The 24834-nt window shown below is 34.3% G+C and overlaps 1 protein-coding gene across 1 annotated transcript in view; it reads right to left on the bottom strand.

Annotated features, from left to right (window-relative positions):
- EPHA6 (EPH receptor A6) overlaps positions 1-24834 on the bottom strand; it is an 861061-nt gene that overhangs the window by 811609 nt on the left and 24618 nt on the right. The window contains exon 2 of the mRNA XM_027102862.1: positions 1828-1892. Coding sequence (XP_026958663.1) covers positions 1828-1892 — 65 coding nt within the window. The remainder of the gene's footprint in view (positions 1-1827; positions 1893-24834) is intronic.

The following is a 24834-nucleotide window of genomic DNA, read 5'->3' as shown; positions in this document are numbered from 1 at the left end:
CTTACCATCTTTAAAACTGGGTTTCTCCAACAGGGAAAGAAAACTAAGACATACCTCATAGGGCCGTTGTGAAAAAAAGGATAAAATTCTTAGTGCAGTGTCCAGAAAATAGAAAACTATAAGGTAAGCATCACTTTTCAAACAATTCTGCCCTCTCTCTATAATAAATCAGAAGTAGAAAAATTCCCCATTTCATAACACCTATGACAAAATCATTACAAGAACAATAGCAGTAAGTTTATTTGTAACTCTGTAAGTCCCTGTGTCTCCTGGTTACCAGTTTGCTTTAAGAAATGCAGCCTGATCAAGCCAAACACAATCACTAGAGCAGAGCACAACTCCTTCTGTTCCTCACATGATTCTTTGGCTATGACAACATGAGGTCAGTGATAGTATGACTGCTAATATTTTTGTCATTCTTTTTCCAGAAAATGAAAAAGTGGGGCTTATAAACTACTTAATATTTGTAAGTTCTTATAAGTTACTTCATATACTGAGAAAACAAGATATGTATATATCTTGAAAGGGTATTCCAAAAAAGAAGTTTCATTCACTTCTTGAAAGTAATTGTGATAAACTAACACACTTAACACACTCAATGAATACTGATGTTTATTCATTTTAATGAAAATAAGATAATGAAGGTAAAAGCATAATCTTAGTTTAAAAGATACATTCTCAGAAATGGTTTGACGAGTGCTATGTAAGAATAAAATTTAAATTTCAGAAAAAATAAAGCCATAGTCTATAAACAAACAAATAGAAATAAATAAATAACCTGTTAAAGACAGAAACATTAAACTCTTCATAGGAATTTTTAGTTGAAAATACACATTTAATGAATAACTGTTGAATAATTGCTGATATAAAAGTCAAATTGAAACAGCATTGCTGGAATGATTCTAAAAATATAAAACAATTTTGGGTCAACCAACTTTTTTCAGATTTAAATTTGTAGATGTAACAGAAAAAGCAATGTAAAAAAGTATCAAGGAAGAATGTGATGAATGAGAAAAATACAATTTCTAAAAAAAGGAAGAAAAGCTAACCAAAGTATATCTGAAAACAGCTGACTACCTCCATTATTGAAGATTTGCTTAAATAGACAAAATCTAGGTAAAAAGCAGCACAAACCACCCTTCTTATTTTAGCTTGAAATAAAAAAAGTAGTAGGAATACACTGACTGTGAAAATGATGCAAAATATATCAAAACATATAAAAAGTCAAGTACAACCATAGCTAAAATGACGTCAGTACCTGGAAAAGTGTACTTAGTAAATAAATTATACATTCTTATAAGCCTTTCAAAAGCAACTACACTCAGCTAACAAAAGCCTGATCATAATGTATCTTTTTGCCAAGTTCAAAAGACACATACTGCTTTAGCAGACTCATATTTTCTAATGAATACCAAATTGTTAGTATCTGGAAAATACACTTATGCTATGATAATCTAAAGTTTGTTTATGCACAAATACTCAGTCAGGTTACCAAATTTAACAAGCATATACACAGAAAAAAAAAGTGTCTTGAACATAAAATTTTATTTCTAAAGAAAATATTTATATGATAGCTATTCTAATACTACTATGTATAAACACTATATTAAAGAACAATTACTAATTTAGAAGAAAGCAAAGAATTTTATATATCATTCCCATTGGTTAGCAATTCTAATTGCATTTTAATCTTTCCTATGTAATCTAATTTATACACTAAAATTCATACTTAATACAGCCAAAACCACAGTTTTTCTTTCTTTAACTATTATAACAGACCCTAAAAACCTAACAAGAAAAACAATTTTAAAAGATATTTAAACTTACCCCATTTAATGGATATGTTTTCCATCCTAGCTCTCCCAGCACAGTTGTTGTATCAAGCAACACAACTGGAATTAAACAAAACAAAAAAACTTGCATGAACTTCTCAATTGACATAAGAATGAACCAGTTATTTAAATCATTAATGTCAACGACCTTTAGTATTATTCATCGTATTAGCTTTAATAAGTTGAATTACTTTAAAATTATTTGTAGGTACTAAATCTTAATATATAATACTTAATAATATTGAGTAAATATAAAATATATAAGGTGGTTATAAATTAATTTTAAAATAGCGTGGTATTTAACAATGCTAAATGAAATAGATGACTGAGTAACAGTACTAACAAAGTCATTTTTAATAGCTGACTTTTAAAATTGATGAATGTTGGAGAGGTTAATCAAGAGGATATGACCACCAGATGACTCAAGCTGGACCTGAGCAATAGGTGGGAGGTTCCTCAGCTCCTCCCCTGTCCTTAGAACTATGCTCTGCCTATCATTCCCACAGTGATAGCTGTTCCGAGGACAGAGCCCTGAAAGAATAAGAGGCTACTGAAACCATCTGGATGGTATACGTGACTGAACCCAGTTGAAGTCTCTAAGCCTCTGGTGGTCAAGTGTAGAGATCTACTCATCTGACAGGCACCCAAGACAAGCCTTGTGCATAAGCTCCCTTGCTTATTAAAACTGCCACCTACCAATCTGGAGTGATCTACCTGTTTCTTTGTTCTCTTTCCTCGCCCTGCATGAGTACAGGGTCACTTTGCAAACCAACAATGAAATAATCACCTTTGCTTTTCCCCCCATTTTCATATATAGTCTTTTTTATACCACATTAAAGAAAGAAAAACTTTTAAAGCAGGCCTGCCTGTATATTTTCTTTGTGTGTTATTAAATGCCCTTACATGATTGGCAAAGTATGAAAACAACTCATTTTGAAGAAATCTATATTTTTTAAGTGTAGATTACATTATTATTGTATGTGTTAGTATACTTACTGCTAAAGAAGACAAAAGCAAAAATAAAAACCATGCACCTTTTTCCCTGACCAAATGTAACTCATAATCTGGTTGAGAAGACATGCAAACAAATAATCAGGACATACTCTGTTAAATTCTAAAACTGAACACTATATAACAGCTTAGGAATTAAGTTAGGCTAAGGCTGGTAGGGCAGGTCTGGGACAATTTCATAAAGGAAATGCAATTTGGGCTGGGCTAGGATGAGGGGGGTCTTTAATCAGATGTGATGAGAAACAAATTTATTTTAGAATACCTTCTGTAAAGTAACTGAGCTATGACTAAATCAGTTCTCAGTTACTGGAATGGGGAGTAGGAGTAGAGATTATTTGGGGGAATAGGAGGATAGAAGGAGGCCAGAAAGACAGATGGAGATCAACAGGAGAGGATTTTTGAAGTGTTTCCAGCAGGTTAATGTGTAGGGCCCATGTTTCAGCAGATTTTAATTTTAACTATTACCTTCAAGTCCCCCAGATGCCGATCATGGACTGAACTCTGAGAAACAATCCTTTGGTATTTCATCATGAGTTTTAGTTCTTCATCTAGTTAAAAAAGTGGAGGGGTTTTTGTAGTTTTTAAAAAATGTCACTGGAAGTCTGTTACTTGGCATCTGCTGTTTAGTGTCTATAGCAAGGACTCGGTGGGTTTTCTTATTTGACTGTGATACATTTTATTGATTTTTAGTATGAAACCATGCTTAAATTTCTGGGATAAACTCTACATACTCATTGCAGAATATTCTTCCAGTATATTCACTAAGCATACATTTGTAAAACTGAGCCATAATTCTTTAATTTTTATTGTGCAAAATTCTCAAAAATAATTTAAAATGTGGAGAAAACAGTACAATGAACCCTCATTGTACTAATCACTCTGCCTCAATAATTACAAACCTATAGCCAATCTTATTTCATCTATACATGTTTACCTACTCTCACTGCAAGATTTCTTTGAAGCAAATTCCAGTAATCATATGATTTCATCTGTAAAAATTTCAGTATGTATATCCAAGATAAAGACTCCTCTTAATACAACTACAATAACAATTCACTACTATAAATAGTATGTATTACTTAATGTCATCAAATATCCAGTCATTGTTTAATGTTCCTATGGTCTCAACTTATTTTAACAGAAAGTCAAGATCCAAATAGGTTCTATACATTATGGTGAGATCTTGTTTTTTTTTTAATCGATGGGTTCCCCACTTTCTTTTTTTAAAGTTAGGTTTATTGAGGTATGATTTACTTACAATAAAATTCACCTTTTTTAAATGTACATTTCTACGGATTGTGACAAACTCCTACTTCCATGTAACCCCCACTACAATCAAGCTATAGAATATTTCCATCACCACCAGAATTTCCCTTGTGATCCTTTATGATGAATCCTTTCCCCACCGCAGCCCCGAGCAACCATTAATCTGATTTCTGTCCCTATGGCTTTGCCTTTCCCATAATGTCAAATGAATGAAATTATACAGTATGAAACTTTTTGAGCCTGGTTTCTTTCATTCAGCATAATGCATTTGAGATTCATCTATGTTGCTATGTGTATCTATACATACAACTGAACACTCAGTTGCTTTTTATTGCTGAAAAGTATTCTATTGCATGGAATTCCCTAGCTGATGAACTTTCATATACAGATTTTTATGTGAACCTATGCTTTCATTTCTCCATGGTAAATAGTGATTGCTGGGTTATATAAAGAATGCTAATTCTTCAAGACTGTAAAACTGTTGCTTTACTTTCCCATTAGCAGAATGTCTGGTTTTCCAATTGTTCCACATTCTCACCAGAACTTGGTATTGTCCATTTTTTAAGGCATTCTAACAGGTGTGCAATAGTATCTCACTGTTGTTTTAAATAGCCAGTTATCTTTTCACTACATGAAATCAAATTTATTAGCAAAAATTTTGACCCACAAAAGTGGTCTTATCCCACATTCCAGATTTTCCTTTGCGTGAGGTATCATTGAATATGTTCCCCCATTCCCTGCATTTCCTTTAAACTGGTAGATATATTTAGTGGCTTGACCAGATCTAGGTTCCACTTATTTTTATTTTTTGTAAGATCACTTCATTGGTGGTGCTTTATAGTCCTTATATCAAATCAGGGAATATATCAATGTTTACTAGGGTCATGTAAAAAGGACACAGGAACCAACTGGCATAGGCTTCCACTGGCCAAAAATTTATAACTTGATCATACACAAGGTTAATGACTATAAGGGATTGAAACACTTCAAACATGCTTAAATCCATGCATTCAAAATGATAAAATATACCGACTAATAACTTTTGCAGTACGCTAGGAAATCATTATTTTTAAAAACTGGTAAATAATCTGAAAAGAATAAAACATTTATTTTGCTTTTTCTATATGAAATACTTCTGAATAAGGAAATAGTTAATGAAGGAACATTTCTCTTTTTTTACTTTATTTATTTATATTTATTTTATTTTTGGCTGCGTTGGGTCTTCACTGCCGCACATGGGCTTTCTCTAGTTGCGGTGAGAGGGGGCTACTCTTCATTGCGGTGCGCGGGCTTCTCATTGCAGTGGCTTCTCTTGTTGCAGAGCATGGGCTCTAGGCACGCAGGCTTCAGTAGTTTTGGCTCACGGGCTCTAGAGCGCAGGCTCAGTAGTTGTGGCACACGGGCTTAGTTGCTCCACAGCATGTGGGATCTTCCCGGACCAGGGCTCGAACCTGTGTGCCCTGCATTGGCAGGCGGATTCTTAACCACTGCACCACCAGGGTGCAGTGCATTTCTCTTACTGAAATATTTCAGTTAATAAATGAAGAAGGAATGATCAAATTAGGTTACACCATTTTCTACTCTTAATGTATTAATATATTTAGCTAATAACTTATGGTGCTAATATCACATAAAGAGATGAAAGGACACATAAAGGGCTAGAGCTTTTAAAAAGGCTTTCTTTATAGCCTCATTTACTCCATATTAACATACAATTCTAACAAGCCTAGAAGTAAAAGAAAGTACAAATACATATATATCTATATATGTATACATACACACATACATATACACATACACACACAAACACACACATGCAAATTCACAAAATGATATTTGATGGTGTGTGGGTTCACTCAGTGTAAAAAAATAATCTCACATATTAGAGGAAAAAAGCTGAAGATATTATAATAAATATTCAAAACTCTAAGCTTATCTTATTATTAAATAAATGTTATTTTATTTTTGGTATATACTATTGAAAAGAATTCAGAAGTATGTAATACCAGTATCCACTTTGGGGCACTCAAAAGTTTAATGTTACTCCTTTAGCACTTTATATTTTTGGAATACATCATTATTTTGCTAGCAGGCTGTTAAAGTAATGATAGCAATTCAGTCACTGTAGGAAGGATGGTCTACATATTTCCCTCTTGAAGGAATCTCCACATTGTCCTGTAAGTTGTTTCTTTTTTTAAATGCTCAATTTACAGATGAGAAAACTGAGGCTCAGAGAGGTTACATAATTTTCCTTAGATCACAAAGTGATTACAACCAAAAGATTGATGCTAGGATATCCCTTAAAAAATATTTAAAACCTTTAAACATTTTTTAAAGTGTTTTCTTCCTTCCTTTTAAGTTTGCATATAAAACCTTATCATTTGTTTTTTTTTTGGTAGATGCAGAGAAAAATCATTATTTATTTTGCTGATTCCAAATCCAGATAAGTTTATATCCTGGTTTTCTCATCAATGGGTTCTACAGAAACTTTACTGGTACCACCTACAAATCATGCCATTTAAATCAAGGGGTTTACTGGAGTAGAGTGTTCAAAAATCCCTAATATTGAAGTCTACCAATGGAGATTTCTTTTTCATAGATTGGTAAATTAATTCATTCATTGATATAATTATTTTTTCTAAAATATAATTGGGCTACTTGGTTCTTAACATTTATAATTTGTAAACTGAAATATATTCATTTCAAAACAAACAAAAAAGAAAATATGTATATACCTACAACAGTATAGATCCTTAGGAAGTATTTTTTTTTATTTATTAGTAGCTTCAAGAAACAAGATTTGCATAATTGCTTTACTTTCCTCATTAAACTGCAATCATACCTTTTAAAAATTCTTAACAGCAAAATTTCAAATTTGCATTCCTGACAAGTGAAGGATGCATTGATATCAAAATAAAACTGAGGATTTATTTTTATTTTTAACACCATTATATGTGATACATGTTTAAATTTTATCACTTGCTTCACAGGCAAAGCCCCCACAAATTCAGGTTTTTCAGGCACACTAACAGCACTGGACCCGGCAAGGTGAGAGCTCCTCCTACTGGCTTTAAACAAGCGTTTTCTAGTCCCTACTTGAGTGCAAAAGTACTGTAAACTTAGGAAGGAAAAGAATACTCTGTCCATATTAACTTCAGTAAAAGTCAATACTTTTTTATTTTTAATTTAATGGCAAGATTTTAAATATAGAAAGATTAACACCAATGACTTATTTAGGGAGTACACATGAAAATATAATTATTTATTGATATCATAATAAATGAGAAATTGGGTAAACCAAAAAATAAATAGAAGTAGTAGATTGGTGGTATCAAAATAAAGTTTTTAAAATGTTTACTTCGTTTAATAAGCAACATAATGCACAGAATAGGCTAAACTATGTACAATTTTCCTATTAACTTTTAGAAATAAATCTCTAGCATATTATATTTTTCTCTGAAAATTTCTCTTAATTTATTAGTGCTCCCTTTACTCATTCTTTTGGAAGTTATAGGAAAATTTTATTGTGGCTAAAAGAAGATAACTGATAAAGACAAGGTTGATAGCACTGGATTAAATGTGAGAGTAATGAGTACCTAAGATTAAAAAGCTCAATGTTAATTTTTTTCCTTTGAATAATTTATCAGGTCTTGAATTTAAATTTCAGTAAATTTAAGATATATTAATTTAAATACAATTAGCATATAGTTTTATAGTATATAATTGAAGATCATCTTTATTCTAACTGCACAATAAAAAAAGGATGAGATTTTATTTATATATCATTCTGAAAAATGTAACAAGGAAGAGATCAATCAACCCACTAAGAAGGTAGTTATTCTTTTAGGATAATTTTGCTGTAAAGATTCAAGTTAATGGTATATGAACTGAGTTCAAAGATTTATCAATATTTTTAAAAGTTCAGATAGCAGTAAACGCAGGTTTAGAATTTTCTCCAATAGACTTCATAAAAAGAAAGGCAAGGCATTTCTTCTTAGAATCATTCCATTAGGCGCCTTTATTTTACAAATAAGACCCAGAAAGATAAAATTACTAAGTCACTTAGTCACAAGGTTTTTAATAGTTAGTTCCATGTTCCACTGACTGTAACAAACCTCCAGTAGCTCCAAAAAAAAACAAGTAAAATAAAGGGAATACTTCTGACATCATGACCAGACATAATATAATCAGAGAATATTTCAAATTATAGACACAGATATATAAACAAACATGTATCTATCTATATCTATCTGTCTATCTACAGCAGTAGTCTATTTCAACGTTATCCTGTTTAGATCCTACTTTAAACTGGGATTCAGGTTACCACATTAAGTAATATTTTGACATAACTGCATGTGTTTGATTGACAAAAGTCAGTTTTAACTTCCAGATACTATGGTTCTCTACCCTCATATAGAGCCAGAATCAATATTTAATTCCTAAAAATAAATAAAACACAGACTGCTTTAAGGAAACACAGGATTTTTAGTTTTACCCCTGGTATGTTCCTCTGTATCTTGACATTATTTTTAAGGCAACATTTTCCAAGGAGACTCACTCCTTCTTAAAAATAACGAAGTATTTTTATCTAGAAACTGAGATCAATACTTGTTCATTAAGTATACTTATAAGCATTTTGTTTTGTCATAGCTTTCTTATTTCTATTGTTAGTTTTTTTTTTAATATAGGTGTTGTTCATGATTATTTCTGTCACTCCCTATGAGAGTTTGGAAATCCTACTTGAAAGATAAGGTGATATGACCACAGAGATGTTAAATAGCTTTCTCAAGATCAGAGAATAAAATCAGTCTAGACCATGTGAACTCACAACCTTCAGCTTTCTACTCTACTAGAAAATGGTATCTTGTTTCCGAAAGCATGTTCAAACTTCTGACTCTGTCCTTTCTTGAAACAAATCACTGTTTTTTAGTTCTGATGGAAAAATAAGCTATAATAACCAGAAATTACTTTCCTTAATTATCACCTTAAATGGAGAAAGGGGCAAAAAAATTCAAGCTAGTTTTCTGTTTAGAAGGCAAGTTATACCATTGAGTAAGAACTGCCACTGAAAACCTTATCCAAACAATGAATGGTTAATAGTTGATTAAAAATATAACTAGCAATGTTCATCCTCACTTCTACACCTTCCTAGTTTATTCAAAAGAACCTTTACATGGTTATCCTGCTGGACACAGCCTTATCTGCTTCAGTCTCATAATCATTTCTGAAGCTGCTGTTAGACAGGAGGGCTTACCACAGAGACCCAAAGAGAACCCAGATGTGGATCTAATCCATCACAAGGTCACTAAATGATAGGTTCACTCTGGGCTCCTGAACAAGGTCATTAAGACTTATCAATGAGTCACCTCAAAGTCATGCTTTCCTCATCAAATTGTTCAGTTATCTCTATGGCAAAAAAAAAAAAAAAAAAAAAAGGAAAGGAAATTTGGCATGTTCCAAATTAATAGCAATATATAATGCTTTCATTCTGACATCTTCAGCACTTTGATCTATAAAGAAACTAAGTAGCTTCGTTTAGGACAAGTATTATTTCCATTTGCTTCAATTACACAGTTTTAATAGGTAGAAAAGACTACTTGGCTTTAGTCTTAGATTTGCTAGTCTTACAATATATTTAACAAATGTTGTGATTTTTTTCCATCTCTCACAGAAACTCACAACATTTATTACATAAACCTCACTTAGTCCAAACCACTGCACATCCATCCCATCAGTTACACAGCATAAGAGAGGCTTCTTGTGTTTCTAGTTCATTCCTTCCTCACATTTCTCACTTATCTTCCATGGGCTTTGAACACTTTCCTTCTTTTTTTTTTTTTTTTTAAATGAAACTCAAGGTCTGAAATGTGCTTAAATCTTTGTTTTTATAGCTCTGGTAAAAGAGATTATGAGTACTTATTTGAAAGTCTTAACTACAATGTAATGGCCGTTTCAATGCAAAACTATTACTATATAATGGAAGAAAAGTCTAAAAAACCTATTGAAACCCCTACCTTAAAAACAAACAGTAGTGGCTTTGCATTGAGAAGGAAAAAATGAGTTTTACTAGAATCTAAGAAACAATTATCAGTGAAAAAGTTTTCCTTGAAAATGGAAGAAAAAAATTTTTTCCTAGATTGCTTTTTCCTGCCATTACACTTACATAGACGTAATAGAAATAGTTTTTTACTTCCTTCATTAGGACACTGGAGTCACAAAAATGTTACTTGATTTTATATGAAGACATTTCCATATTATTTCAACAAGCATTAATTGAGTATCTGTTATATTTAGACTCTATATTAACTACCACAGGGTATAGAAAGTTTATAAGATACAATGTCTACCCTCAAGGAGTCTCTGGTGTTATCTTTTCACTCCCACTGCTAGAATTTTTGTGTCAACCCACATGCCCTAGTTTATTCAAACATGTATATAGCAAAACAGATTAAAATGCCCTTATTCTGAAGGTGCAGAAGAGGAAAGGCTGAAGCTGTTTAGTAGAAGGTGTAGAATTAAATTGCTATTCTAAAAGGGCAGACACCCAATATTACATCAACAGCACCATCAAAACTGTTAGTAATTGGACCACTTCCTCAGTTTCTAAAGAAGTGCTAAGGAATGAATAGACTGTAGAAATGCACCCCAGTAGACAACATGAAGGGAAATAATTCTCTACTTGAAGGGTACTCGCCTCCAAAATAATACCAAATATAAGAAATATCTGCTAAATTTGTCAGGAGAGACAGAGTGTTTTAATTAGAGTGGGAGATAAAAAAAGTTAAACATTATCAGAAGTAAACATTTTTCTAATCTAAGTATTAATCATCAGAAATTTAAAATTTTTCAGGTAAAAATAGTAATTGTATTTTCAAAGTTTTGAAAAATATATATATTAAAAAACTTTGAAAGGACAATTCTCATTTTTGTCCAATGAAATTATAGCCAAATAGAGATACAATTATCAATATTTATTTACAACATAGTTCTGCCAATATAATATGACCTTCTCAAAGGAAGGGTCTGCATATGTATGTGTGTATACTTGTTGAATAAAATGAATAAGTGAATGAATCAACAAACGAACTAAGTGAATGGAAGGGAGCGTGGGCCAAAAACTCATACCTTAAGTAAAAATGTTCTTAACCAAATATTGAAAATGCAGCGCAGGATTAGTGGGAAGGCAAGTACTGCAGGAAATGTAAATGGTTATTGTGCTTTAGTTTGTAATGGAGAAGGTCAAAGGTTATCACATATGATCTCTCTCAAATGTGGTTAAGGGACAAAGTGAGTAGGCTGTTGTATTGAGCACAGAATGGACTGTGAGAAAATATTTTCTGTACCTTTTGGAGTCCTCTTTGCTCTACCCAGCCCCTACGCTTTCATCAGAGTGCCCTCAGGCTGCTCTCTCTCAGTCCAAATCCTGTGCATCTATCTCCATCTCTGACAATGTACAGTGTTCAAATCATCCTGCTCTATCTGCTGCCCCACTGAAAGCATTTGTCATAGTAAGAAAACATCTTAAATAAAATAGCACACAAATGTGCTTATGAATACTCATTTCCCCTTATCCCTTCCTGCAATGTTTATTTATTTATTCAAATTAAATTTGAATTGATTACAGCACCCTTCAGGTGAGAGTGACTTAAGCTTTTTTCACGGCATACCTAAAATCACACTATGTAAGCAATTCCTCATAGAAACATATTGAAAGAGATTCCTAAAACTCCACCTTCTATCAGCTCCAAACACTACCCTCTGTTTAGATTATACCTTCTATCTACTTCCTGGGTTCTATACGTGGCTCTACTATTGTGTGCTTGTGTAAACTTAGCCAAGTCAAAATTCTTGTTCTACCAATTACTGGGAGTTGGTCTGCCTTAAACCAAGTATTGATAATGCTCTAAGCTTTAGTATCTGGCTCTCAACACACTCTAACCTTGTTAGCCACTCTACCAAGATAGTATGTTAAAAAAAAAAAAGTAAAACAAAAGTTTGCTTATTGTTTTATGGATTATGGTTGTCTCCCCTTTGCCCTTTGAATTTCTCTTATTAATTGATCTACTCAAAGTCTTCTAGAGAGATCTAAGAAAAAAAATTGTTATTTTTTTCTTAGATTTCCCCATCCACCCCCTCTCCAGCTGACCCCAGAAATATTATCCATACCCTAGCTTCTTTAGTCTCTAAAAATGGTACAGTTAATTGCCAATGTTTAAGACTCTTGTCTAAGTCAGCTAACTAAACTGTTTATTGTCAGGTCATGAAACTTGATAATCTGTTCATACAATAGTATACATTCTGGGGATATGCTACAAGGAATAATTTAAATAAAAACGTAATTTTTTAACTCTTTTACCATAATATCAACATCCTTGACTGCCTAAAGAATGTGTGTTGCCTTCTGAATCACTAAATTCAATTGTACTGAGGATTTTGTTAAGTAATATTGCCTATGGAACAGAATAGTCTATGATGAGAGAAATGGGCAGTAAAAATGTGAAGACAAATAAAATATTAAGACAACCAGCTGTCATACCTTTTACACATTAAACAGCTTTTTAGCGTAATTATTTGATAAATAAAGTCATGAGAATTATTTAGGACGACTTCCTACTGGAAACTATTGAGGAAATGACAGAGCAAATGCAATGCCAGATTTAGAAGCTCATGAACTGCAAGACAGTTGATCTTTTGTGGCATATTTCTGTACTGCAGAGGAGTCAGGAGGAGGAATGGTTCATAAATGAAACATTTACAAATGTGACCCATGCCAAGAGCAGCATGGCTTCAGTATATAGAAAAGAATGACAGATGGAAGCCTTATTGTTGGCAGAAAAAATAAAAGAAAAATCATTTTTAAAAAAATAGGCATTATCATCATTATCCTGTATGGAAGGCAAATCATTAAGATCTACTGTCATAGTGTTTATCAACAGGATCCTGTGCAATAAAGTAAATGCAACAAAAATGATAATGGAATTTTAACATTTAGGCAAATGGAGAATATTTTATCCAACATGGGTTTACCAAGTATAATTAAGAATAAGAAAACAGATGCAGGCTTTCATAAGACCTTGATCAGTTTCAATTTATTGCTTACCCAAGACACGAATTATGGTAAGAAATGTAAAATGTTGAGAAACTCCTTTGGTGAAGTCGTCAAGACCCAAATTCCATCCTCAGCTTTCATGGCTGAGAAGCTCAATTTTTATTCTTCTGAGGAGTGGTCATATTTTAGAAGACTAAATCTTGCTAATCAGGCATACAGGAGACTAATTTATAAATGAGATGGATGATTTATTCACTGATGATCTGTCTCCCCAGGGAATCTCCTTCCCTGAAGGGAAACATATCAAGAGTCCAAATTAAAGATCAGATTTCTTGAAAAGTACTAAATTAAGAGAAAAGAGTAACCCTGTTTTACTTTTCTAAATGCCCTAGGTTTATTTCTATTTATGAAATAAAGAATTTTATCTACCCATTACAAAGCTCTTCACATTGAATGGTGCTGAAGAAACAATGAAAAGTTTTCTACTTAGGTTTTCATACATATGTACTGTACTGCCAACTACAACTTTGGCATTTCAAATATTATTTACAAGGCATAGTATAGTTTCCATAGTTACAGCCCATCTGATATTGGCTAAATTTTGGAAGGTCTATTTTTATTGTTTGGAAAGAGAATTGGTTCTGTCTGCAGACTCTCTTTAATTCAAAGTATATGTATTGTTCCAAGAAAGATTCTTATGTGTGAGCAAAATAAATCCCAATTACTGAGTTGATTTTATACAGTTTCAAATAAGGACAGATATTTGCTGATGATGTAGGGAAGAATCTAAACATTTAGGTATGGTGCCCACAATTAGCTGGCCAGACTGTTTCTGTCTTAGGTTGCTCTTTACAAAGGTAAACACACTGCCGTCCTTATTTTTATTGACAAAGAATGAAAAGAGTTTAAAAAATTAAAAACCACTGGTTTCTCAATGCAAATAGTTTCTGAGCAACTTCTCTTAATAGTTTTTCCTTCCACAATGACTTAATTTCATCATATAATCAAAAACTGCCATATTTTAAGTAATGCACACTATTTAGGAATCTATTCTTTCTTGTTTTCTCTGTATTTACACTTTGCAGAGAAAACTTATCCATTTGGGAGTTTCAACTATCATTTCAATGCTTTCAGTCTCCAAAATACTATCTCCAGCATAAATCTCTCTCTTATACTTTAGACACAATTCAGAGGCCCCTTGCTAGTTTGCAAACTGGTCCCTGTACACAGCAGGCTAGGCGAGAGCAAAGAAAGTGGCAGACCACTCCAGATCGGGAGGTGGTAGGCTTTAATAAGCAAGGGGGCTTATACAAGTCTTGTCTTGGGCAGCCACAAGATGAAAAATCTCCACATCCACTGGACTGAATCTTATAAGTTTATATAGAGGCCTCAACTGGGTTCAGTCATGTATACTGTCGAGATGGTCTCAACAACACCTTACTCTCTCAAGGCTGCGTCTTTGGAACAGGTCCCACTGCTGGAATGGTGGGCAGAACTGTACATTCCAAGGACAGGGGAGGCAGTGAGGAGCCTCCTGTTGCCTGGGTCCAGCTCACAGGTCAACTGGTATTTATATCTTCTCAATTACTTCCTCCCACACTCCTCACACTTAACATGTCTGCATCTGAGCTTTTTATTTTCCCATGAATTGGTACCACCTCCTGATTTCCCTATTTCAGTTACTGTTATCCTAGATCTGCACAAGTGCACAAATTAGGAACCTGTATCTGATCCCTGACTCATCCTTCACTCCCCAACTATCAGTTTGCACATGGGATATTACAGGCCGAAGAATGGTCCCCCAAAGTTGATCATGCCCTAATCCCAGGAACCTGTGGATATGCTATGTTACAAGGCAGTGGGAAATTAAGTTTGCTAATCATCTGATCTTAAAATAGGGGGGCAACACTCTTCCCCTCCTAGATTATCTGGGGGGCCCACTGTAGTGACAAGGGTATTTAAAAGCGGAAGAGAGTCAAAGAAAGATGTGACCCCAGAAGAAAGGAACAGAGAGATGCAACATTGCTGGCTTGAAGATGTGGGAAGGAGCCATGAGCCAAGGAATGTGAACAGACTCCAGAAGCTGAAAAGGGCGAGGAAATGGATTCTCCCCTAGAGCCTCCACAAAGGAACACAGTCCCACTGACACCTGGATTTTAGCCTAGGGAGACCCATGTCAGATTTCTAACCTACAAAACTGTAAGGATAAATTTGTGTTGTTCAAGCCGCTAAATCTGTGATAATTTGTTACAACAGCAATAGAAAACTGATACTTAACTGGATCATCTTCAAATCTATCTGTTTTCTATTCCCTACCCCAGTTTTCTCTCTCAACTGGACAGGGTTCCTTGGTCTTGTTCCCTTCATTTAACTTCCACAATGCAGCATCAGTGATCTGCCTAAAATTCAAATCCGATTTCTCCATTCTCTGTTCAAAATTCCTCAGTGGTTCTCCTTATCATCTATAAAATTCTCTCAAAATATTTGCTTCAGATGTGCACTTATTTCTTCATACTAACCATACAACCAGGTTCTGAGTATAAAGGTAAATCAAAATAAACATAACACCTGCCTTCAGGGTGATTATGATCTAATGTGAAAAAGAGAAAATAAACAGAAACTATAAACTAAATATGTAACTATGTATTATACTAAGTGCTATGAATTTAATTTGGATTTCAAGCTCATGGAAAGCCTCTAGAAAGGAAGACATGATTATACAGAGTTGATTTATTCTCTATATTGCTTTTAGATTCATGATGTGAATTAAGTAACAATGATCAGAGAAAACATAAAATAAAATATTGCTTAACTAGTTTTAACCCAGTATTTTCCTTATTTTTTTGGCACTCATTTTTCTTTCCCACTGAGAATATACTAACATTCGAGGGAAATTTTTCAAGACAACACTGAATGGCAACTGTTGCCTTACAAGGTATACTCTGAATTCCTTTCTATTGCATGCAAGACACTTCCTGGCTTGGTCCCATCTTCCTGTCCCTCTGCAACACCCCAACTTCACCCTACATTACTCTGATATACTGATAATCCTTAAACTTACCTTGCCCTCTCACCTCTCCACATTTCATGCTATTCCTTTCTGCTTGGAATACTCTTGCTTGTTTGGTCCCAAAAGACGACTCCTAGTCAAACTTATGGCTTAACCTAAACGTGATTTCTTCCATAATTTACCCCCATAAGATGGAGATGCTCTTATTCTTATCCCATATTGAAATTTGCACATACTTCACTAACAGTAATTATCTTACTTTATTTTACCACACAGTATGTATTTCTTTGTGTAACTGTTCTTCCATAGACTCTAAATTCCTTGAAGGCCAGAATTGTGTATTTTAATCCTCACACTCTTCCTCAAGATTGCTTTTTTAAAAAGAATAATTGAATAGAACAACAAAATGAAAATGAACAAGTGAGGAATTTAGAATAACTAAATACATATAACTACAGTTAGTAAAGGCTCAAAATGTCAATAAAAATGGATAACTCAGAACACACAAAAAATATATTTTATTTTCAGTATCTGCAAAGTACTGAGAAGATTATATTGGGGAGGGAGTAGGTAAGGTCTGTGATTATAAATCCAGTGTTCCAAAAGCAATAAATAATAAAAGAACTTTGTGCTCCTCTATCAGACTGTGTGAAAACAAATTACTTGAGCAGAGTCAAACATTTGCAAAGCCACAGTAATAATCCTAAAATCCTGATTATATGGGAAAGAAAAAAAGCTACTGAAACGAAATCACTACTTAAGCAAAAGAAATTTCAACGGAAACTTGGTAGGGGAGATTTTATATATGGAAGATAAAGTATATTTGAAGTAGTTCTAGGCATATTTTTTCAGATTAGAAAAAAATATATATATATGTAATCTGAAAGAATACACTCAAATATAAGGAAAAAATTTACCTATGAACAGGAAGAACCATCTACCCAGAATAAATCAGTTGGTGCTCTTAACAAAGAAAACAATGTATTATGGCCACTGAAGTTGGAGAATGGCTACAGAAAGGAACATCAGATGGTATTAAAAAGTATTTAAGGGCTTCCCTGGTGGCGCAGTGGTTGGGAGTCCGCCTGCCGATGCAGGGGACGCAGGTTCGTGCCCTGGTCCGGGAGGATCCCGCATGCCGCGGAGCGGCTGGGCCCGTGAGCCATGGCCGCTGGGCCTGCGCGGCCGGAGCCTGTGTTCCGCAATGGGAGAGGCCACAACGGCGAGAGGCCCGCGTACCACAAAAAAAAAAAAAAAAAAAAAAAAAAAGGTTAAAAAAAAACCCAAGCATTTAGAAAGAGCTACAGAGGTGGCTACAACATCTTTGAAGTTAAATGTAGGGACCCTACTGATTGGACACTTTCATCTTGAAGTGACCAGAATGATACCTTTTACTGAGCCCCTCTTTGGTTAGTTTTTCATATAAATACAAACTTTTAGCAAAGTTATTTTTATAAGACACTAAACATGCTGAAACCTCAGAAAATAAAGGAGAATATTAACAATTCTTCATGCCCATTATTCCTCTGGGACATAGTTATAAATTTTGATCATGCTCCTTTGTGCCTTAGAAGAGCAAATTGTGAATTTAGGGAAGTATGGAAGCCCCTATATATCAAGATTTCACATAGTTACCGGGGAAAGGGTCCTCTTTTTTCTAAGCAGGAGAGCCAAACTGATAATAATCAGCAATACGTAGGTTACTGACCATGGTGGCAATTATCTCACATACTCTCTATTATAAGGGAAATAATATCCTAGTCATCTTACTTACAGAGAAATTGATGACATATTAAAACATTTTTAGCTCAAAGGAATTCCACAATGCACCTATTAAATAAATAGTACTGTCTAAAGCCCCAATCCCAGCTAAGGAAGGTACTGATGTGAGAAACACTGAAGACACAGTCATTGGGCTCCTCCTTTGTCAACCCTCTGTTGAGTACTCAGTAAACCCAAGAACTGTGTGAGGCACTCAAGTCAATAAGGAACAGAGGGGAATAGGCTGATGGACAGCAAACCATTTTGCATTAGGAAGTACATTTTTGAGATGAACAAATTACTTGTACTTCAAATTCTAAATAATATACTGTACCATGTAAAATCCTTAAAAATAGGGTAGTTGAGAACATTTAGGAAACAGACCCAAACTTGTGAAACTGAGTGACTGAAGGAGAGAATTTTGAATTCATCCTGTTCAAAAGATTAAATTTCAATGAACACCCTCTTGATATAGTATTGGACTCATGTTGCTAAGAAGTGAAATTTCTGTTTTTTTCTAGAAGATTAATACTCCAGTTGCTTCAGGCCAACTCCAAAATGTCACACGTTATAATGAAATGTTCCTACCATAACACCATAATGATGAAACTAAGCTAAGCAATTGGTCAATTTTAAAACAAAACACAACTTGCACGTATGCATTTACTCACTAAGCCTTTCTTATATTCTGAAGATGGTATTTCCTCTAGTATCACCTAAACTCAACAAAAATTCTTCCTTTCATTAGATTGAATGAACCTAAAAACATTACTCAATTCTCAACCCCACTAATAATGGCTCATGGGCTATGAGGACACAGTAGAAAAAATTTGCTTATTACACGTTGTTTTTATTCCAAAAACTGGTTTTAGTCTCAATAATTTTGTTGTCTTTATGAGTCCTTAACAATAAAACAAAGAAATGTATATTCTTAGAGATTAATTTGAGAATTGAGATAAGAGTAAAAATAGGGTTTCACTGGTGGCGCAGTGGTTGAGAGTCCGCCTGCCGATGCAGTGGACACGGGTTCGTGCCCTGGTCGGGGAAGATCCCACATGCCGCGGAGCGGCTGGGCCTGTGAGCCATGGCCGCTGAGCCTGCGCGTCCGGAGCCTGTGCTCCGCAACGGGAGAGGCCACAACAGTGAGAGGCCCGCGTACCACAAAAAAAATAAAAAAGATAAAATTTGGTGAAAATTGTATGTAATTAACTATTCATTTATTTTGGGTAGGCTTTCAACACACAAAATGTGTTATTTACAGATAAGTACTTGAAACTGCAGTTTGACCTCTTATTTATGTCATCATGTTGCTCTAGAATATGAACATAATTAAAATGAACCACTGAGAGTTTTAGTGCAAATTTGATAAATTTCAAATATCAAAATATTAGAGATTTTTATGCCATATCAAATAAATGTATTTTAATTGGTATACTAAAATATACTTTTGAATTATAGAAAAATCATAATTATTACTTAAATAATTATGTTAAGGTATATATTAATAATCGAACAAAAAGGTAAAATTCTTCCTTATATTTTGATTTGATTTTACGTTAATTTCATTATACTTTTTTTTTTTTTTTTTTTTTTTTTTTGGTACACAGGCCCCTTTCTTTTTTGTCTTCTCCCCCTTTAGAGCACAGGCTCCGGAAGCACAGGCTCAGCGGCCATGGCTCATGGGCCTAGCTGCTCCGCGGCATGTGGGATCTTCCCAGACCAGGGCACGAACCCGTGTCCCCTGCATCGGCAGGCAGACTCCCAACCACTGCACCACCAGGGAAGCCCTCATTATACTTTTAATAATAGACAAAGTAAAATGCCCTTACCCAAAGTTGCCATATTACACCAAAAGTGATTAAATGAGCTATTATTTAAAGGTATTAAAGACATTATACCATAGTGAAAAAGGTACAAAATTACTGAAACATGCTACCTGAAAAACGGTTCAGGATCACCTCACTTTTCTATTTCCCCTCTACCTCCAATTCCTTCTGCCCACCTCGCCAAACTCTTTAGCTCTCTCTGTACTGGAATGGTCTCTTCAATCTTTTGGAAAAGCCCTTTGCTATTGACTCTCCCTTATCATAAACAATGTCATTCAAGACTCTGCACATAAAAACAAACACAGAGATCAACTGAACAGAATAAACTGCACATACACCCACACGTATACAGTCAACTGATTCTCCAAAAAGGTGCCATGAATACACAATGGATAAAGCACTGTTTCTTCAGTAAATGGTCTTTTTTTTTGGCTCTGCAGCACAGCATGCAGGATCTTAGTTCCCCAACCAGGGACTGAACTGTGCCCCCTGCAGTAGAATCACGGAGTCTTAAACCACTGGACCGCCAGGGAAGTCCCTTCAGTAAATGGTCTGAAAAAAAACTGGATATCCACATGCAAAAGAATAGAATCAGACCCCTATCTTACACATACATAAAAATCAACTTGTAGATTATAGGCTTAAATGTAAGACATGAAACTGTAAAACTCCTAGAAAAGAAAACATAAGGGAAAAGCTCCCTGACACTGGTCTTGACAATGATTTTTTTGGATATAACACCTAAAGCACAAGCAACAAATGCAAAAATAAACAAGTGGGACTACGTCAAACTAAAAAGTTTCTAGAACACAAAAGAAACCACAAAAATGAAAAGGCGTCTTTAGAATAGGAGAAAACATTTGCAAATCATATATCCAATAGGGGTTAATATCTAAAGCATATGAGGAAATCTTAGAACTCAAGAGCAAATAAATCAAATTATACAATAAAAAACAGGCAAAGGACCTGAATAGATATTTTTCCAAAGAAGAGACACAAATGGCCAGCAGGCATATTAAAAGATGCTCATTATCACCAATCATCAGGAAATGCAAATCAAAACCACAATGTAATATCACCTCACAACTGTTAGGATGACAATTACCAAAAAGTCAAAAGATAGTTAAGTGTTGGCAAGGATTTGTAGAAAACAGAACCTTGTACACTGTTGGTGGGAATATAAACTGGTACAGCCACTATGGAAAACAGCATGGAAGTTCCCCCCAAAATTTAAAAACAGAACTACCATACTATCCAGCTATCACACTTCTGGGTACATAACCCAAGGAAATAAAATCACTATCTCTAAGAGATACCTCTCCCCCCTTGTTCACTGCAGCATTATTCACAACAGCCAAGATATGGAAAAAGCCTAAACGTCAGTTGATGGATGAATGGATAAAGAAAATGCTGATATATATACACAATGGAATATTTTTAGCCTTTAAAATTTACAACAACATGGATGAACTTGGAGGACATCGTGCTAAGTGAAATAAACCACACAGAAAAAGGCAAATGTTGCATAATCTCACTTATATTTGGGGGAAAAAAGCTGAACTCATAATAACAAGAGAGTAAAATAGTGGTTACCAAAGGCTGGGGCACAGGGAAAAGGTGAAACTTGAAAAAAGAAAAATTGTAGAACGTGGCTGTTAGGAGCAGCTGGAAAGGGGTCATGGGGAATTCTTTTTTAATGGGTACAGAGTTTCAGTTCTGCAAGATGAAAAGTTCTAGAAATAAATGGTGGTGATAGTTGCACTACAATATGAATGTACTTAATACCACTCAACAGTACACTTAAATATAGCTAATGTAATAAGTTTTATGTTATGCACATTTTACCACACATACACACAGAGAATGTACAAGCATTATCTTAATGCCTATGGAAAGCCTTGTTGATTCCTCTATGCAGAGTAAGTCATACCACCCTTCCTTAAGCTCCAGAAACTCCTGTGTATATTCCTACCAGAGAATATTTACCACATTGAATTACTAGTTCAATATTTCTCCACTCTGTGCTCAAAAAAATCTGAGCTTCTTAATTATAAAAGATATTTCCATCTGTTTCTAGAATACAACTTGAGGATCCAGGGCACACCTCTATTTGCGGTATAACAGCCAATATGAAAAATCACCACCATCTCCTAATCTTCACATCAATGAATTCCTCTTTGTCTCATCTTATGTTGCCCAATATAGATGCCTCACACATTGCCACTTCCTTCTTATGTCCTCATCGTACCTGAGTGGTCTTATGTAAATTACTTAATCTCTCTGTACCTCAGCTTCCTCATTCATAAAAAAGGGGGGGGGCATTAATAGTGGTACCTACCTCCCAGGGTTGTTAGGGTATTAAGTATGTATAATCTATGCATAACAGTAGACTCCCTTTCCCCTTTGTTCTATTTCAATTTGATAACCCAGGACCACACCATTTATCTTGGCAGCACAGACCAAGGCCCATTATAATATGCTGCAGCTAGGCTAACCTATGCACAGGAACAATCAGTGATACCTGGACACAACTGCCTTACCTGCCCTTCTTTTCTCTCACTTCCCTCTTTCATTCTTTTTCTCCTTCTTGACTTGAGAGGGAGGCAGAATGGTTCGGCTTTTTAATGCCAACATGAATCACAGTTTCTGGAATTCAGTTAATATTTGTTCAGTAAATCTAGAATGAATGATTAAATGACTTGATCAACAATGTTTAAGGGTGTTCCAGCATTGCTGAGAAACAGTAATGAAATAATGTAATTGTGTAGCACTTCACAATATTCAAAACATTTTGACAAACAACATTCTATTGCAACAACCCTGCAAAATAGAAACTTCAAGGATTATCAGCACTTCACCAAGAAGGAAACTGTGGCTCAAAGAAAGTGAAGTATTTGCCCAAGGCCACAAAAAGACCAACGTCAGTCAATCTACTTTCTTAACCTTCCTCCTATGTTTTCCCATGATTTCAATAAATTAGCAAAATTTGTGTTAAATATTAATTACCTAAATGGTTTTGCCTGATAGTTATTCATGTACCAGAACCATGACTGAAAAAACTGATTTTGGATTTTGAGGGAATGAGAGAGGGAATATATGACTATGCTGCTTATGGAAAAAGTCAGAGATTAAAGCTACTTCCAAGTGCTCCATAGCTCACATAGCACAAACTTTTAAATTATATAGTCTCCAGATTTTATTTGAGTTTATTCATATAGAATTTAGCTCCATCATATAGAACATAAGAGATTTTATACAAGCAGTGTGAGAAAAGATCACTATCAACATTTATTTCCCCTTAATACATGAAATTCTTGGCAATATTTTTGTAAAATTTTCATTGCCAATGTTTAGAAATGATGATTATTCCATTTGTTAGGAAAATCACACTTGTTAGGAAAAGCAATGAAAATCCATTTTATATCTTGTATGGAAGTCTCTGTGTTTTAGAGGTCCTAGTATTCATTTTGCCAAAAATTGCTAAGTGACTGTGGACAAGTCATTTAACATTTTTTTGATCTCACTTTACTCAAATCAAAATTATAGAGTTTTGTTAGTAATATCTGGCTTTCCACCTATCTCTGATTTCCTATTTTATATATCCAGTTGCCCGAATATTTAAATCAATACAAATATAAATAATATAAAGAAAGTGCAGGATTACATTAAGAAATCAAAATAGTTATTGCCATTCTCCCATAATTAGAGTATCAAAAAAGTCCAATTTTTAAAAACTTATCACATGGAAGTAGATTAAGACTTTATTACATTTTAATATTAAAATAGAAAATATGAATAAGAAGACTTTCACTCAGAAAGAAAAAACTTGTGTAATAAAAATATACTTCTCCCCACTTTTATATTACAGAGAATAAAACACATCTCAGAAATAATATATAAATATAGCACATATTTGGGGATATAGAGACAAAGATATGAAACTACAATACTTGAATGAAAGTAGTTTGTCATTAGGTCTATGTAAGGTCAACACACAATTTGTTCCACAGTCAATAACTCTACCTTCAGTATGTCTTTCCTTTTTTTTCTTTTTATATTTGGGGTCTTTTCCTAGCTTTATTGGGGTGTAATGGACAAACTGTAAGACACTTAAAATGTACACATGATGACTTGATATATATACAACCTCACATCTTTTTTTTTTCTTTTGAGTGAGGATATCTAAGTTCTACTCTTAGCAAATTTCAATTACACAATTCACTGTTATCTACTATATAGTCACCATGTTAGACATTAGATCCTCAGACCTAATTCATATTATAGCTAACAGTTTGTACTCTTTCACCAACCTCTCCTTACTTCCCCCACCTTCCCCTCTCCAGAAACCACTTTCCTTCACTCTGTTTGAATTTGGCTTTTACTTAGATTCCATATATAAGTGATACCATGCAGTATTTGTCTCTCTGTCTGGCTTATTTCACTTAGCATAATGCCCTCAAGATCCATCCATGTGCTCACAAATGGCAGGATTTCCTTATTTCTCATGGCTGAATAATATTCCATTATGTATATTAACCACATCTTTTTTTATCTATTCATCAGTGATGGACACTTACATGGTTTCCACATCTTGGCTATTGTAAATAATGCTGAAATGAACAAGGGAGTGCAGATCTCACTGATATTGTTTTTATTCCCTTTGGGATGAAAGGAAAGAAGTGGGATTGCTGGATCATAGCAATGGGTAGTTCTATTTTCAGTTTTTTGAGGACTTTCCAGACCATTTTCCATAGTGGCTGTGGCTGCACCAGTGGACAAGAGATTCCCCTTTTATCCACATCTTTGTCAACATTTGTCATATCTTGTCTTTTTGATGATAGCCATTCTAACAAGTGTGATGTGATAGCTCACTGTGGCTTTGATAAACATTAACCTAATGATTAATGATGTAGAGTACCTTTTCATATACCTTTTCATTTCAGACATTTCATTTCAGACATTTCAGAAAAATGTCTATTCAGTTCCTCTGATTTTTAATTGGATTGCTTGGGGCTTTTTTGCTTTTGAGTTATGAGTTTTATATTGATATTTTGGATATTAACCCTCTATTAGACATAT

The sequence above is a fragment of the Aethalodelphis obliquidens genome, unplaced genomic scaffold (genome assembly GCF_003676395.1).
Source record: "Aethalodelphis obliquidens isolate GAN/ISIS:26980383/991018 unplaced genomic scaffold, ASM367639v1 scaffold1, whole genome shotgun sequence".
Lineage (NCBI taxonomy): Eukaryota > Metazoa > Chordata > Mammalia > Artiodactyla > Delphinidae > Aethalodelphis > Aethalodelphis obliquidens.
Note: the sequence above shows the minus strand (reverse complement) of the source record. Positions and strands in the feature narration are given on the sequence as shown.